This window comes from Coturnix japonica, chromosome 3 (genome assembly GCF_054131305.1).
Source record: "Coturnix japonica strain WE chromosome 3, WE-NBRP24, whole genome shotgun sequence".
Classification (NCBI taxonomy): domain Eukaryota; kingdom Metazoa; phylum Chordata; class Aves; order Galliformes; family Phasianidae; genus Coturnix; species Coturnix japonica.
The window spans coordinates 56,534,078-56,549,491 of record NC_140665.1 but is presented as its reverse complement, the minus strand read 5'-3'; the positions used below and the strand labels follow the sequence as shown (position 1 = coordinate 56,549,491).

At 40.1% G+C, this 15,414-nt stretch overlaps 2 protein-coding genes across 8 annotated transcripts in view; one reads left to right on the top strand and one right to left on the bottom strand.

The window, feature by feature from the left end:
* RSPO3 (R-spondin 3) overlaps positions 1-3,651 on the top strand; it is a 59,445-nt gene extending 55,794 nt beyond the window's left edge. For all 5 annotated transcript variants that reach the window (XM_085541714.1, XM_085541712.1, XM_085541711.1 and 2 more), the window contains one exon: positions 2,596-3,651. In XM_085541714.1, the coding sequence (XP_085397840.1) occupies positions 2,596-2,789 (194 nt within the window). In that variant the 3' untranslated portion in view covers positions 2,790-3,651. The remainder of the gene's footprint in view (positions 1-2,595) is intronic.
* The window catches only part of ECHDC1 (ethylmalonyl-CoA decarboxylase 1), a 115,085-nt gene that overhangs the window by 43,378 nt on the left and 56,293 nt on the right, over positions 1-15,414 (bottom strand). Inside the window, exon 8 of one of the 3 annotated variants that reach the window (XM_085541706.1) lies at positions 10,834-10,903. The exons of the other annotated variants lie outside the window; for them this stretch is intronic. Coding sequence (XP_085397832.1) covers positions 10,849-10,903 — 55 coding nt within the window. The 3' untranslated portion in view covers positions 10,834-10,848. Of the gene's footprint in view, positions 1-10,833; positions 10,904-15,414 lie in introns of those variants that run through there. 3 annotated transcript variants of the gene reach the window in all.

Genomic DNA, 15,414 nt, shown 5'->3' with positions numbered 1-15,414 from the left:
GTTAAGAAAAAAGAAAAAGAAAAAGAGGCGTTTCAATAGCAAATAAAAGAGGCCAGAGGGAAAGGATCGCTTGCTGCTTTTCCCAAGTCACCCGGAGGGTGAGGACCGGCCCATAGGCGCCATGCGTAGCACCACAGCGCCCCCTGGCGGCCGCCTCCGGCCCTGCAGCTCCCTCCTCGCTGGGAGGCGATGAATTTTCCTTGGAATAAATCTTTTTGCCTGGTTTATATTCTTGCATTGTGTTTGCTTCTTTGGTGGGTGTCAGCTTTATTCCTGCCTTTGCCTTCTCTTCTCCCAAATGCAAAAAAATTATGTAGGCAAACTTGTAAATTGAATGGCCCGTATCATTTTTTTAAAATTTGTTTATTTTTTTGCACTTTCCATTTATCCAAGTGCCCAAATTTCCTAACAAACTCTACCACTTCAGGAGTCCAGTTCAACGTGCTGTCGAAAAGGGTCAGGAACAAATCTCTGGGAAGAAAAGAACACTTATTTGAGCAGAGAGAGAGATGCGCACAGAAGTTCGTCTCTAGCTACACCCCAGTGCCAGCAGATGGCATAACAAAATTAATCATCTGCTTGTAGAGCCTTCCTTTGGGTCTGAACTGAGCAGGATAAAGTGAAGTAATATTATACTGACATGAAAACTCCCACTTCTAAAAATACTAGTGAAAGGAGCTAAACAACCAGTTTGGGCAAAGGTGACCCTTCAGTGCTTTATTGCATTACCAGAGTAGATCAGATCTAGAAGACGGCTGCATTCACAAACAGCAGCAATATGCAGATGTCAGTATAAAACCATGCAAAAAAAAATAAAAATAAAATAAAATAAAAAATCAATTTTTCTTGTTTTATATAATAAAATGTCAGATTAGAACAGAAGCAGTAAAATCACTCCTAGATGAGTCTCCAGCTTCACGTTAGATCTCCCTTGGAACTTGCAGATGTGTAGCCATATGTATTCTTAATATATTCACACATGTACATAAAAATACATACATTTTGATCCATGACAGAAAGGGAAACCATTTAATATTTCTCCAACATGCTTAAATTGTGGCTAGAAAGTCACAGTTGAAGCTGCTTTGGCCAATCACTTAGAAAACAATGTCAAACACTGAATGCCTGGACAGTTTCAACTCTGTTTACAAACCACTGCAATGAAATTCCATACTGCAATTTATGTGTTATTGAGAGACAGTGTTACAGGTGGGTATGATGCACACTCATTCTGATTGAAACTCTCCCCGGGGTGGTTAGCACTCATTGAGCCTGACACACCCATTCTTCAGGTCTGCCCTGCCCGCCTCTGAGTATCTTAGGTGGCACTGTCAAATTCAGAGAGGGATTCTGTGTACATGTGGGGTCTTCTCTAACTAGTTACTAAAAAACTGAGGGGGTATATTGCATATAAAGCTACAGATGAACAAATCCAATGTTTGTCTGCACTTGACTCAGTAAGAGTTCACTAGACTTTCCCTTGCTCCCCTATCTCGGTGTTGGTCAGGAACAGAGAAGCTGTAAAATTAGACTATATAGGTACACAGTAAGAAGAGAATACAACATATCCTCATGTCTTAGCTTTGCTCTTTGCTTTCTGCCTTTTATTCACCACCTTTGAATCTCTCTCCCTTTATCCAACCTATCTTGGATGGTTGAGTGCCTCTACTCTGCCTCACCTTGGATGGTCATCAGTTTTTGGTGAAGCCGCTGTACTGCACCTACTTCCCCACTATGTCCTACAGCTGCAGAGACCATTGAAGTGCCAAAAAATCCCAGCTCTGGTGTCGGAATGGGTGTAGTTCTCAGTATTCGACATGGGCAGAGTTCTGAGTATTCAACATTCTCAACCACAAGAGTTATTGTTAAGTTTCTATAAGTCCTCCTACATCTGTGTGGGAAAGTCTGGGTTACATCTGCTGATATTTAAAAGCAAAACATGTTTTTGATGTAAAGTGAAATGATAGGTTATTTGCAGTAGTATTATAGTTTATAAGGTTTATAAAGTTATATCAGTCAATAGTTGGTGTTACCTGGCTTAGAAGCACAGAATGAATCATAGAATGCCTTGGGTTGGAAGGGACCTCAAGAATCAAGTTCCAGCTCCCCTGCCACAGGCAGGGTTGTCAGCTGCTATATCAAGCACCAAGTAAGACTGCCCAGGGCCCCATCCAACTTGGCCTTAAACACCTCCAAGAATGGGGCATTCACAATCCTTCTGGGCAATCCATTCCAGCACCTTACCAGTCTCAGTAAAAAAGCCTACAGAAGTTCCCATTTGTGTTTTAGTGGAGTACATGGAGCTGTGCCCCTGGCTGGGGGAGAGAGAAGTACATTTATATTGGCTCTAAAACACTGATTCTCTCCAGGGAACTTTCAGCTCTTTGTTTAGAGCCAGGCTGATGGGAGGTGCTAGTCCAGTGTACTAACATAGTAGGTTGATGAAGAGTTGGAGTCTCCCAGATGCTGGTAGTAGTGTCCAGCTCCTAATGGGAGGTGCTAATCCAGGGCGAGCTTTATAGGCTGTGGCAAAGAAGGGGAGTCAGAAATTGCAGCCTGAGCAAATCTTCTAATGTGTCATCATTTTTATTTCAGGGAAAAAAAACAGGGAGGAAAAAAGAAAAAAGTCCAACAAAGACGAAAGTAAGGAGTCAAGACAGGAAAGCAAAGGGCGAGCAGCCCGAAGACAGAACCGAGAGCAGAGGGAAAACAACAACAAAACGCAGCCGAAGAAGCGAAAAGCCCCCAGTAAAGAACAGAACCTGGCACCCGTCGACACTGCACATTAACAGCCTTCCATGATTGTTTGAGTCTTATGATGCTGCTAACTCTACCAGATCGCCCTGATAGGTGCTCCAACCATTCAGGCCGCAGATGGACAATGCTACCAGTTACTATTAAACTTTAAACAACATTCCAAATACTTCCTATATTCTCCAAGCAAACATAGTTTATTAAAGAGATTGAGATGAGCCAAGAAAAAAGTCTAATAATGGGATACTTTAGAACTGTTATATTATATGCTTCCGTGCATCTGTAAAAGGCAATTAAGAAATTTTGTATATATTAATAATAGGGTATAAAATATAGCAATATAATAATGAATGACATTCAGATGAACAATGTTCTCTTTCTTTGTAAGATATTTTTCAAGTTATTGTTTAAGTATGAGGCAAGAGATATGTCTAAATCAAAGACGTAAACCGTATCCCTTCATATATTGTACATAACTATTACGAGAAGGAGGAAAACATTTCTGAAGAGCCAGGAGGAACCAAGGGTTTTGTAACCTCTGGTGGAGCAGAGTGGAATTGCCTGTGGTTCCCTGGTCCATGCTCCAGATGTGGATGAGAGACACCAGGGGAAAGTCTGCAGGGCTTCAAGAGCTGAGGGAAAAGAAGCAGAAATGTCTGCAGCTTTGAAGACTGAATCCCTGAGGCAGAAAGTGACGGTGCTGAGATTGAATAGCGCTCTTATCTGTGGGACAACAGAATGTTTTCTTGTCTAAACAGTGGTACAGTGTGTGCTGTTTTATGCTTTTTATACCTATGTGTAACTTAAATCTACCTTTCAAATCTTCTGGTGAATGACAAATCGTATTTGTAGGAGACAATGTTGAGTTAATAAAAAACAGAGAAATAGACCACGTAACTGTGTTTCTCACAGCGATGCTGTCTCCTTTTCTGCCATGGGAGGGAAGGATTTAGTGTCTTCACAGAGAGAAATAGGAAACTTCAGCCACAACGTGCACAATATAACCACAACAATAATTATATCGATGAATAGAATTTGCCAGTCTTTGTTTAATTTTACTTAAATTCTTTTCCCAGTTCTTCTGTCTGACACAGAAGAGGTGAAGATGTTCATTGCTCAGGGGACAAGCAAAACCCCTTGGTAAAATTCCTGCCAGGGTGACACTCAAGCAAGGCACAGACTACGCTACATGCTGCCTCTCTGCTTAGAAATGGATTTACCCTTTGCAGAAAAATACTGGGGAGCCAACTGATCACATTTGCTTTGTTGCCACTTTTCCCAAGGATTCTTTTCATAGGAGCAACAGACTGCCTAGTATACTGTGTGGTCTAGAAAACACAGCAGGCAAGCCTTCCTTGCCAGTTCTCTAATGATTTTGGCTATACAGTCTGTTCTGGACTACAAAAAAAGACCCTATCAAACACTGACTTTTCAGTGACTTTCAGAGGAAGGTATTAATCTTTCAACCTGTGATGCAGAATTGTTTCTTATTTTTTGCTATGTAAGAAATTTGTCTCTTAAATATACATTTATAGATGTAATAGTCTGATAACACGGGTGTTGAAGGCTCTCACAGCTTCACTTTATCTTTCATGAGAACTAGTCAAAACTTTGTGTGACTGAACCCAGACTGTCTTCATATGTTATATTTTAGCTGGTGAGAAGAATGGAACACTAAAGGTTGAATTTTATGGAGACAAGCACTGTATGTGTATAATGCTCATCACGTACAATTATGTCTGTAAGGTTAAGAAAAAAGTGGGGCACACTGAATGCCTGTGAGAGGCACATACTAGTGGGAAACCTGAGAGGAGGTGGCTCCCTGCAGGTTCCCTGCTCCCTCAAGTAACTTATCTACATCCTCCTTCACAGTGAGCTGGTCTTCATCTCATACTGCTGGCCCTAGCAGCAGCAATTTTCCCACACTTGCATCTTCCCAGCCTCTCAGAAGCATCAGCTGAGAAGCTGGTGTCAGAGAAGTGGAGGGCACAGGACCTGTGCTCAGCACTGAGTATCCAGAGAATGCTGAAAGGAGGCAGAGAGAGGAAAGGGTAAATCCTGCTGCCAGGCTCAGATACTGTCACAAAAGACCGAGTTGCAGGCAGCAGTTCTGTGCTGACTGGGATTGACATCACAGCAGAAAGAAGCATTCAGTGTTTCAGACCCTCTTTGGCAGCTGCAATAACCAATCTGTCTGGGGTTCTGGTAGAATATTAAGTTGCTCAGAATTTACTACTCAATTTACTTCTTCCAGGGACAGGCTGATGGCCAGGTGAACTTTCCCTCGCTGGATCCATCAAACAAGACCACCTGCTGGTCATGGATAACTTGAACCCAAGAAAGCTTTGTCTGCAGCTCTTAAAAATGTTCAGCAGGATGATGTCATTTCTCTGCTGTGATTAAATACGGGAGTTAGATGACATGGGGACTTCAGATGGAAGAATGGATTTTAATATAGGTATGAGCAAAAGCTATACAGGTAATTGGGAGGACAATTAAGAAGAGGAAAAAAGCAAAACAGGGGAGCTAAACCAAGAATGTCACTGATCTCATTTACTCTCTGTTAAGTCATTTGGAGTTGATAACAGAATGCCATTTATCTGGCAAAGACAGATGGAAGACTGGAAAAGCAGTATTAAGAGCAACATATTGAAGAAAAAAAGAGAGTGAAAGGAAAAGAAGTTAGGACACAAAAGTGAGCTTTGTCATATACTGCCATATAAAACTTTATTACAGACTCTGGTGTGTCTCTCCCTTCTTACACAAGTGGCAGTGACAAAGATGGCTTGTCTTACCAAGAGCAGGACTTGGAATCCTATAGCGTTTCAGCCAGGATAAAAGTGTAAAAGGAATCTGGCTTGTGCTTGTCATAATTTTTAGCAAGAGTACCTGAAAAAAACATGATTCAACTTTTCCTGGAAATGATCAAGGAAGCTGCTGTCATGTTGTTCACTCCCACACAGGATAATGTTTGATAATATTTCCTGTAGCCATGGTGAAGCACTATAAAGTACATCCAGCTCAACTGGGCAACTAAAAGTTTCTCCAGTCCTGGAACCAAGTGAAGACTACATTGATTGTAGGTGAACTACTCCGCTAGGACTCCCAAGAAACTGAAAAATAATACAAACCTTTTGTAGGCCAAATATATTGCAATGATACTTACTGTCTGTCAAGCAATAAGTACATAAAATCAGCAGTGAGCTTACATGCAAACTGAGTAAGAGCTAAGGGGGAAGGGAGCCATGTTACCATACTGGAGAAGGGCTAAGTACTACAAATGGCTGTGATTAAATTTGTGTGAAACAGACAATCGTTTTCTGGTTGAAAAATAGCTCAGAATATTAAGATTTTGAATATCTCCAGCTTAAAGTAATTCTCACAGTAGGACTGTGAGTAGATTGGAAACAACTTTCTCATAATTAAAACTAAATTGAACAGTTGTTAACTGTTGGCCAAATACACTGTGTGTTAATTATTGAAGAACAATTCTGGAATAAAATACCTAATATCAGTTATAATCAATAGAAAACAAAACAAAACATAAATGAGGTGTTATTATGTCAGTAAAGTGACTCAGGGAATTACAATCAGTAGCAAAAAGACAGAAAATTAAGAAAAAAAGCACAACCCAACAGTTATGGTCCAGGCTCCAGATCTAACCAAGTTATACCTAGTTCTCTTGCCTGGCTCCATATTAGTATAATCCTGAATAAGGGAGTCCAATGGTAAGATACGAGAAACAATTTAAGCTCTGTACTCTTGAACCCTTCAATGAAATTGTTGCAGCAGCTTTATTCTGAGCCACCACTACAGCAGAACTACCAGGCTAATCAGTGTGCTGAATGAGAGATCCTCCACTTAGCTGGGTTTTGCTGCATGCGGTAACAGAATGACCCATCAGCAGGATGGGACTAACCAGCCCTCACAATGAAAGTCTTGTGTCATATCCTCTACCATCTGACTCTGGATATTTGTGGTTGTAATGCTGATGGGAAAGCAGCACGTGGATGTTGTTATTAATTCAGAAGTGTTCCTCTATTGACCTCATGAGTAGCTGTCATTTCTTTTTTTTTTTGTTTCTGTGGTTTTAGGCTCTGAAACTTAGTGAAGGCTCAACTTCGTGATGCAGCATGAATGTACAGTGACTTTTGTATTCAGTTGCTACACACTATTATTTTCAGAGGCAGCACTGGTTTGTATGGTTTATGTGAATTTACATCATTTTAAGCAATAACTTCAAGCATAGCATGACACAACAGTTTATTACAGGAAACACTCTTCAGAGTAAAATTTTGTAAGTAGCTGTTAAAGTTGCAGTTTCAGACTGGCTTAGATCCAACAGGGAGGGCTTGGAAGGAAGCATCAGGTTTTCAGCTCAGTTCTGCTTCTTTGTTGTCTTAGCACAGTGCTCATACTTTACAGATCTCACACTCTTACATGGCCAGTGTACCTCCTCTGATAAATGAGAAGGGGGAACTGACTTCAATAGACTGACTTCAATGAGTTCTTTGCTCCAGCCTTCATTAGCAGACAGGCTTCCCATGCCTCTCACATCCCTGAACTTCTTGTTAGGAATCAGGAGACCAGTACCTCTTCCCCTGTAAACTTGGTTTAAAATGATTAGTTTAAATGTTTGTTGATATTGTTCTACAGAGTATTTCAAGATATTAATAATGTCCATATCAATCCCTCACACTCAAAATGGTCATTCATTTTCATCAAAGAAAGCCCTCTGTAGAAGTCTAGCTAGAAGAGCATCTTGACTGAGTAACATTTACTAACCATCTTTTTAGATATAAAGTTGTCTGAGAATGATGATGCACATGTTAGCAAGAAAACAGACCTTTAAGGATTTTCAAAATTCGCCATTTGATACTCCTTTTTAGACTGTACTAAGTATTTTCTAGGAGTTGCCTAAAATGTATTTCAGAGTCTTGTGGCTCCAATTTCTGTCTCAGCATTACCATGCCCAATCTGGACTATTCATGCAAAGGTTAATAACAAGCACAGAACTTTCTGCCTTGCTCTCCTGATACACTCACAAGATTTCTATTTATTTAATTTTTGATGTACCTACAAGAGGGAACTAGAGAAAAGACAAATTAAGGCAGATATGAGAACAGGAGGATGAGTAAGAGGCTGTAAAACATACTCTCATTATTATTTAATACATGCATGAAATAATCTCTACTGATTTGTAGCCTACTCCAGCATACCTATTGCTGAGCTGGTTAACAAAGTTCTACAGATGTTTGGGGCAATCAGTACAGGAACCACCACCTTGCACTAGTGAGACAGGTATTCTTCCAGAGAAAGAAATGAAATAAATGCTTTTGTGATTCATTTTTTTGCATATGTGTAAATAACAGGAGGGCAGTTCCTCTTTCTACTCCATACTGCAGCACAAAATACATGTTTTTATGGATGATTTTATCCTTGTAAATATTATCAGTGTACTCCATACTTCCCTAAAATAAGCTTCTAGGAGGGAGGAAAGATGAATGACATTTTGCAGGTAATGCAACCTGTTCAAGGGTATTTATTTTCTTATGATAACTCTAATATTGTTTTATTCCAGTGTCAAAGTTGAACAATGAGGCAAACTTTGAAAAAGATCTTACAGCAAAACTGTAATTCAAAATGAGAAAGAGAGGTTTACCCCACTGTCATATTTTGTTCATAAAATAAACCTCTAGTAAGCAAATGGCAGCAAATCTGTCATGAAGATACCAACAATTCTATTGTTTGGAACAGGGATCATAGTCTCATACAGCTGGAGAGGACTAAAAATGGGCAAACTGCCTCTACATGACACTGATGGACATCACTGCATGACTGCTACTTATTGGAGAAGCAATATCCTAAGCAGTGGTCATCATATCATCTGTTTCTTCCCTCTGTTACTATTCTACTAGCTGGTGGAAGAGCATCTGGCTTTTCAAGCAAGAAAACCTGAATAAGGAGCATTCTCTTATCCTGCTTTAAGAACAGATATCTTGAACAGAGGCAGATGTGCACAGTTCTGCCACTTTTTGATGCTAGCTCTATGTCAGATGCTTAAGTCTTGCTGCTAAGCTATTAACAGCAGTACTTCAGATATTACTGCTTTTCCAACCTCTCTCTTCCACTGAAGAGTGACTTTGATAGTTCCAAGAGTGCAGTAAGTATCTAGTTTTTCAAGATTTTTGTTATACCTTTCTAAATGACATTCCTACCCACTAGCCCCTATCCCAGACACTTTCTGTCTAGTAGATGGACCACATGTAGGATTGCTAATTCATGCTGCTGACTGCATGCCTTGGAAGACCTGTGTGCACATGAATCTGCATTAGGATCAAAGACAGAAGGACTGGGGAAAGATTGGGTTTTCAATCACACTCCTCTAAAAAAGATGAAATACCATTACAGTTTTAGACATTTTTAAAGACCGAGAGGGAATATTTCCATGTATTAATCTCCCCTAGTCATCCCTGAAATGAATCCCAAGAGCACAGCCTGATCTCTTGGGCTGCCAAGGCATGGCCCACTTCTAAATGTTTGTAATATACCACATTATTTCTGTATCATTCTTCTCCCCACTGATGCTCAACTCATTTCCTAATGATCTGGGATCTGCAGTAACTTACATTCTTCTTCAGTGTTAATGAAGTGGCTTGCATTCTTGTTAATGGATAGTGAGGACTGAGCCACTCTCCATTCTCTATTTAGACAAATCCTTTTTGGAGTAGCTTTCAGTGATAGCTCTCCATATGATCTGAAGTACAAGCACATATCCTACTCCATAGGGGTTCCATTGCCTTTCTGGCATTTTCTGGGCTTCAGTAGTGCATCAAATGATGTAATTACCATCTCTCATCTGTAGATTCTTTAAATTCTGTTTCCTACAATGCCACATTTGCAGTGTCTAATGCATTACTGAAGTCCAGACGCACTGTTCTTGCTCCTAACAGGTTAGGAGAAGAACAAACAAGCATTCCCAAGTTAGTGGAAATTTCCTTGAGAGATAATTTTATTGTTTTGATTTGTTTTGCTTTGTTATACAAGAGAGAAATGTCAATATAAGATAATTTCTTAAGTACATGAACCCTGAGACTTGCATTTTCAAGACTAATCCCTGGGGATAGAAAAGCCCGGTAATTAAAAGTAAGTATTTGAAAGTCAGCTGGGCACCTTAAGCCAAGATTCTCATACACCATTAGGGGGCCACCTTAATATAAGGTCTTAAGAATGAAGCTTTTAGAAAGACTTAGAAGTTTTATTCAGGCGAGGAACACTTGCTCAGGGATAAGTAAGAATTCTTTGCAATTTTCTCATGGGTCCTGTAGACTCCTAGGAGCAATTTCATACATTAGGAAACACAGGTCCACTGCAGTTCAGTTACTATCAGTGGGTGGTTAAAAAGCACAATGCCTGTGTTGTACCTAAGCTGTAATTAAAGAGGCATCAACTATTTTTCAATATAGAAAACTTTGTCTTCTGACTACAAGAATAAGTAAGTCATTGGTCAGGAATGCTGGATAGTCATAATTTCAGGCCCATAAATCCTGCCTAGTGTGTTTTGTAACCAGCTTTTACTGCAATATTACTTCATAAAAAATCATACTAATAGCACCACACATTGTACTGTGTATTACTAAAAGCGAGATCTGCAGAAGCATCTTCATCATCCTTCAGCTATCTCCCTTCGTGGGAAAGCAAGAACTGCCATGTTTTCAAATATGGTTGACAGTACCATTAGGAATTTCAATATTAATTTGAAAGTGGGCTGTTCTTTGCAAGCTATAAACAAGCATCTAGGTAGTAGCTAATTTAGAGGATACACTGACAACACTGCACAGTTTCTTAAACAGCTTTTAACTTGATTTGGTTTTAATTCAGTGACACATATCTGCAGTTAAGGTTTCATTTTTATGTAAACAATAACAGTGGCTGATCTATATAAAGCTGTCAGCACAAGTTGTGCTGTCTTGTGTGAGATCTGCTGCCAGGCCACGAAAAAGTGCTTGGGACACTTACTTGGAGTTTGGCTGGTCTGATGCACAGGCAGCCTCTTTACTCAGTGAAGCACAAGAAGGAAACTCTGACAAGTCTTCAGCAAAGTCTGAGAAGATTCCCATGGGTATTTGTGAAGCAGAAAGATGAAATTCTGCTAGGCCAGAGAAGATCAAATGAAAGGGTTACATCCTTCAGGTATGTAACAGTGGTCTTTCAGCAAGAACAAGCTAAAGAGATGTTGCACTTTTCAACTACAGAAAGGGATATCTGGATGAGACATTTAAAACAATATTTTATGACAAAAGAAGGGAGTCAGTGGAAGCAATACCATAAGGAAACTCTGGAGCCTCTGACAATGAACCTCAGTAAACACAAGTTAGAAAAATAGCCATTAAATAACAGAGGTATATGGTAGTCCAGCATTAGAAGAGAAGGGTGGACTATGTTAATCTCCTAGGATTTTCTCTTGCCATCTTTTGTTACAAATTTTCTGCATCTAACTGTATCTATGAAGCAGATAACAGATATACAGCAATGAGGCTGAGATGGATATGGCCATGAACAAGAGTCACTTGGAGGACAGCTGAAGGAAGCAGAGCAATGGAGTTCTTTACATGTCTAAATCTCACGTCTATTTTCTGTATATACAAAACAATAACACCCGGTGAGGGGAGAGAGAAAACTGCAACACATGACAAACACTCTGAGAAATCTAGATAGGTAAAACTAAAATATCACTTCGTCCCATAGCCAGTCTACAATTTTACCTCTTCTCAGAATGTGCAATGCTTGCACACCTAGTTCCCATTGTCATGCATTCAGACAAAAATACTCACAGTGTTTCTTATTTTTTTCCAAACAAAACTTAAGTCTCTCTGTTTCTCAGTGACTCAAATGAACAGCAAATCTTCCAAATTCAGAAGAAATATACAAAATACCAAACTCTATAATCTCCTTTCTTACAGGAACAAAGCTTTTAGTGCCATGTTATCCACCTGTCAGCCAGCTGTGCCAGCAACTTTCCAGCTTGCTGGCCAGTTTAATCCTGACTTTAAAAAGATAGAGAGGCCTTGCTTGTCAGCCAGCACAAGCAGAGCTCCAGAGCTGTCTGCAAGAGGTGGAAAAGAGAATAGCTGGGGCCAGAAGACCTGAATTTAAAGGAAATTAGGCCTCCTTCCTTTGGCTGCTCATGGAGAGAATTGTTTTACCTTCCAGACTTAAAATTTGTAATTCATCTTCATGATTTTGGTGAAGATTGGGAAGGAACTGTGCAGACAACCCATTAACATTTTCATCAATCCTTGGCCATATTTGCATACGGAAAACTTCCCATGGGATCAATGGTACCTGTTAGCAGCTAAAGCTGCAGCTTTACTGCAACTGAAAGATACAGAGAGCAGAGCCCTTTCTGATATTATCCATGTGGCCACTCCCACAGACAGCGACAGGACAGATCTGTAGGACCCTTTTAATGACCATGTCAGCCACACAGCACAACTCAGTCCAGCTCGGCAAATCTTCTCTAGCACAGACTTCAACACAGCAGTTCAAGTGCTGCAGCGTGCTCCAGTTAAATGTGAAGAGAAAGCAGCAGAGGGAGCACAGTCATCACAACCCCACTGACTCCCAAAGAAATCTGCTCCTCTGCCCAGCACTTGGCAGAGGGATGGATGGGATATGGCAATGTAGAGGCAGCCTCACTAGTTGTTCTCTAGGCAGATGGATGAAATTTTAAGATCTGTTGATTCTGCCATCTTAAGATACACACATATAATATGTGTTATATAATATAATACATGTCTATAATTAATGAAGAAGGACTCTTCTAGATTTCTCAAAAGTCTTAGCATAGATTAGAAGCCCCCAACTCCTTCTTCCCTGTCACAGGTGGCCCTTCCCAATGCCACAATAATTTACCTACCTAAGTAGCACAAGTAAAATATCAGCACTAAGGAATCAGTGATTAAAGGAGTTGCAGGAAGCAAAACAAGAGCCTAGTTACAGGCTTGAAGGCTATGCTGCTCACAACTCACTGCAAAGGTTGACAGGTGTTGGCAATATACAGTGCTAGTCTGAGGCAATGGAGCCGAGGGATGGACTTGTTAATGCATCTGAGCAATTGCTGACTTCTCACACACTGAATAGATCACAACCTCTCTAGCGCAACCAACTTCCCAGTAATACACCTTCTGCCAAAAGACATTACTTTACATCATGACTGAAGAATATGAACTACAGGAGAGACCCAGCATCCCAGATCAATGCTTACCAGCTTTCCAGCTGGAAGAACCATAAAGGAAGAATGAAGCTACATGAAAAACAGCTGGAATAGAAAATTTGGTGAGGACAGTATGCTAGTAAAACATACTTCACCTGGATCTTAATTGCTTCTTGCTCAGGATTGTGTTTTTTCCTGAAAGTTTCTATTTCAGGAAGGAAAAAAATAGTCCTCTTGATTTTGTTTTGGCCCTTCACTTCCAGTATATTTCAGACTCTTTTGACAATCAGCTTCAGCCTTAAATTCAGAGCTAAGATGTAAGTGACTCATGTCAAATGAAGACTGCTCTCCCTCTATATATATATACTCACTGCAGATTTGATTTTCCAAATCTGAAGTTGTTTTTGCACCCTCTGCTGTCTTAGGTAATGTAGCAAATGATTTAGATACACTGTTCTCACTCATTCCTTATTTTCTATGGAAGCTTGAGAGATATTAATGACCGATGGGGAGACTTCTTACTAACTTTTACTGTTTGTTGCAGTGTTGAGATGATCTGAACAATATTTGCTTTTAAATTCAATGAGATATTAATAACACATATGAAACATATGACCTATGAAGATCTTGGCCTGATCTGACAATTATAAATAATATGGAACAAATACATATTTCAAATCTGTATATCCTCAGTTGTAATGTAGAGGGTGTGCTTCGTGGCAGAACCTTTGAAAGATCACTTTTGTCCTTTTTCACTCTGTTTTCCAACATTCTACACAGACACAATGATCAAGAGCAGGATTTCCAGCTGCACCCAAAGAAGAGTCAAATGAACACCAAAGGTCACTAGTAATGGTTTCTACCTATTTACATTGGCTCTAGAAAAGCCTGTGACTGCTGATTGTCACTCAGAGTGCTGCTGTACAGTTTTTTGGGTTCCAATTCCAAGTAGGGCCTATCGTCCCCTCCCAAGGTGTTCGAAGGACATCCCAATGAGATTTTGTCTAACCTGGCAGTGTCTTGCTTGGCAGTTGGGTAACAAGAGGCATTGCAGTGACTTGGCTGGCTCACAGCATGATGCCTCCATAACCAACAGAGAGCCAAGCAAAGCTATCCTTATATGGGCAAACTGTGAACCATTGATTCAGGGGTTGCTAATTGGAGATCTGAGATTCAGAGGGGCCCAATACTATCATTTTCCTCATTCTTGTTTTGTGGGCTCATGATAATAGCTTAATTATGGTTTTAATTCTCAAAATATAGACGGTTGTTCTTCAGTGCAAGGGGTAGACAAATAATGATTTCTCTGTTACAAGTCTGGCAGAAAACAATGCTTCTTGTTTACAACAGTGACTGGATAACTTATTTGCATGCAGGAGGCAGTTTGTTCCACTGAATACCCTTTAGCCTTTATTCTGCTTTTGTTCTGAAATAACACAGTATATTACAACTATCATATTACAATAAGCCCTCAACTATTGAGTAAACCAATTTAATCAAACAAGAACATGGTTCATATATACCTGCAATTACCTGGTTAAGTTATGGCTACCAGTTGTTAACAATACTGTCTTTCACTGCATAATGAGAAATGGTATTTCCTAATTTAAACATGCTCAATTATCAGTAAGAGTGCCATTGTTAAGTAATATTACAGTAATCATTCTATTATGGTGTTATTCCACAGCACTTCCCACAGACAGACAGTGGAAAGCTGTCAACTTTGGCATTCCTTATTTATGTTGTACAGTCCCCTCATTGCCATCGCACAGCAGGAATTTTTATGCATAGCTCATTGTACATGAAGAAAGGTCACAAGGGTAAGCTAACCTGATGCAATTCTTCAACAACTTCCATCAGGATAAAAATGCTTTTGCAGCTTTGAATAGTTTGGCAGCTGACAGCCTTGCGAGCAGCAGCCTCTCTTTTGTTCACAGCCACTCTGAAGACCTTTGGCTTCTCTCAGCACATGCCTAATGGGCACAGGCAATCATGATTCCTGCTAAGAAACACCAGTCTCGGGTGCTTACCTGAGCTTACCAGGCTGTGGCCCATCAGCCTCTCACCATGAATTTCCTAGTTCTGAGATAAAGGATGAGGTTCAGTCTGAGATGAACTTGACCATTTCTCAGCATTTACACAGTGTCCTATGTGTCCAAACTCCTGTTACTGTTGTCAGGTGAGTACAGACAATATAGCCAGTGAGCCCTGAAGAATAATTCAACTGTCCAAATAGAGAGGACCAGAGACATTTTACATTGCTTATAATAGTGCAACTTCCACAGAGGGCATGGGTCTCCTGTAAGGCTCATGTCACACTAGTGGCAATGCATACTTCTTACTTTATCTCTAAAACATCATTAGATGTCGCAGGGATTGCTTCTGATCTTTGGTGTCCACCTTAGAGTAAGCTGATTTGATCCAGAGACTCTTCTGACTATCCT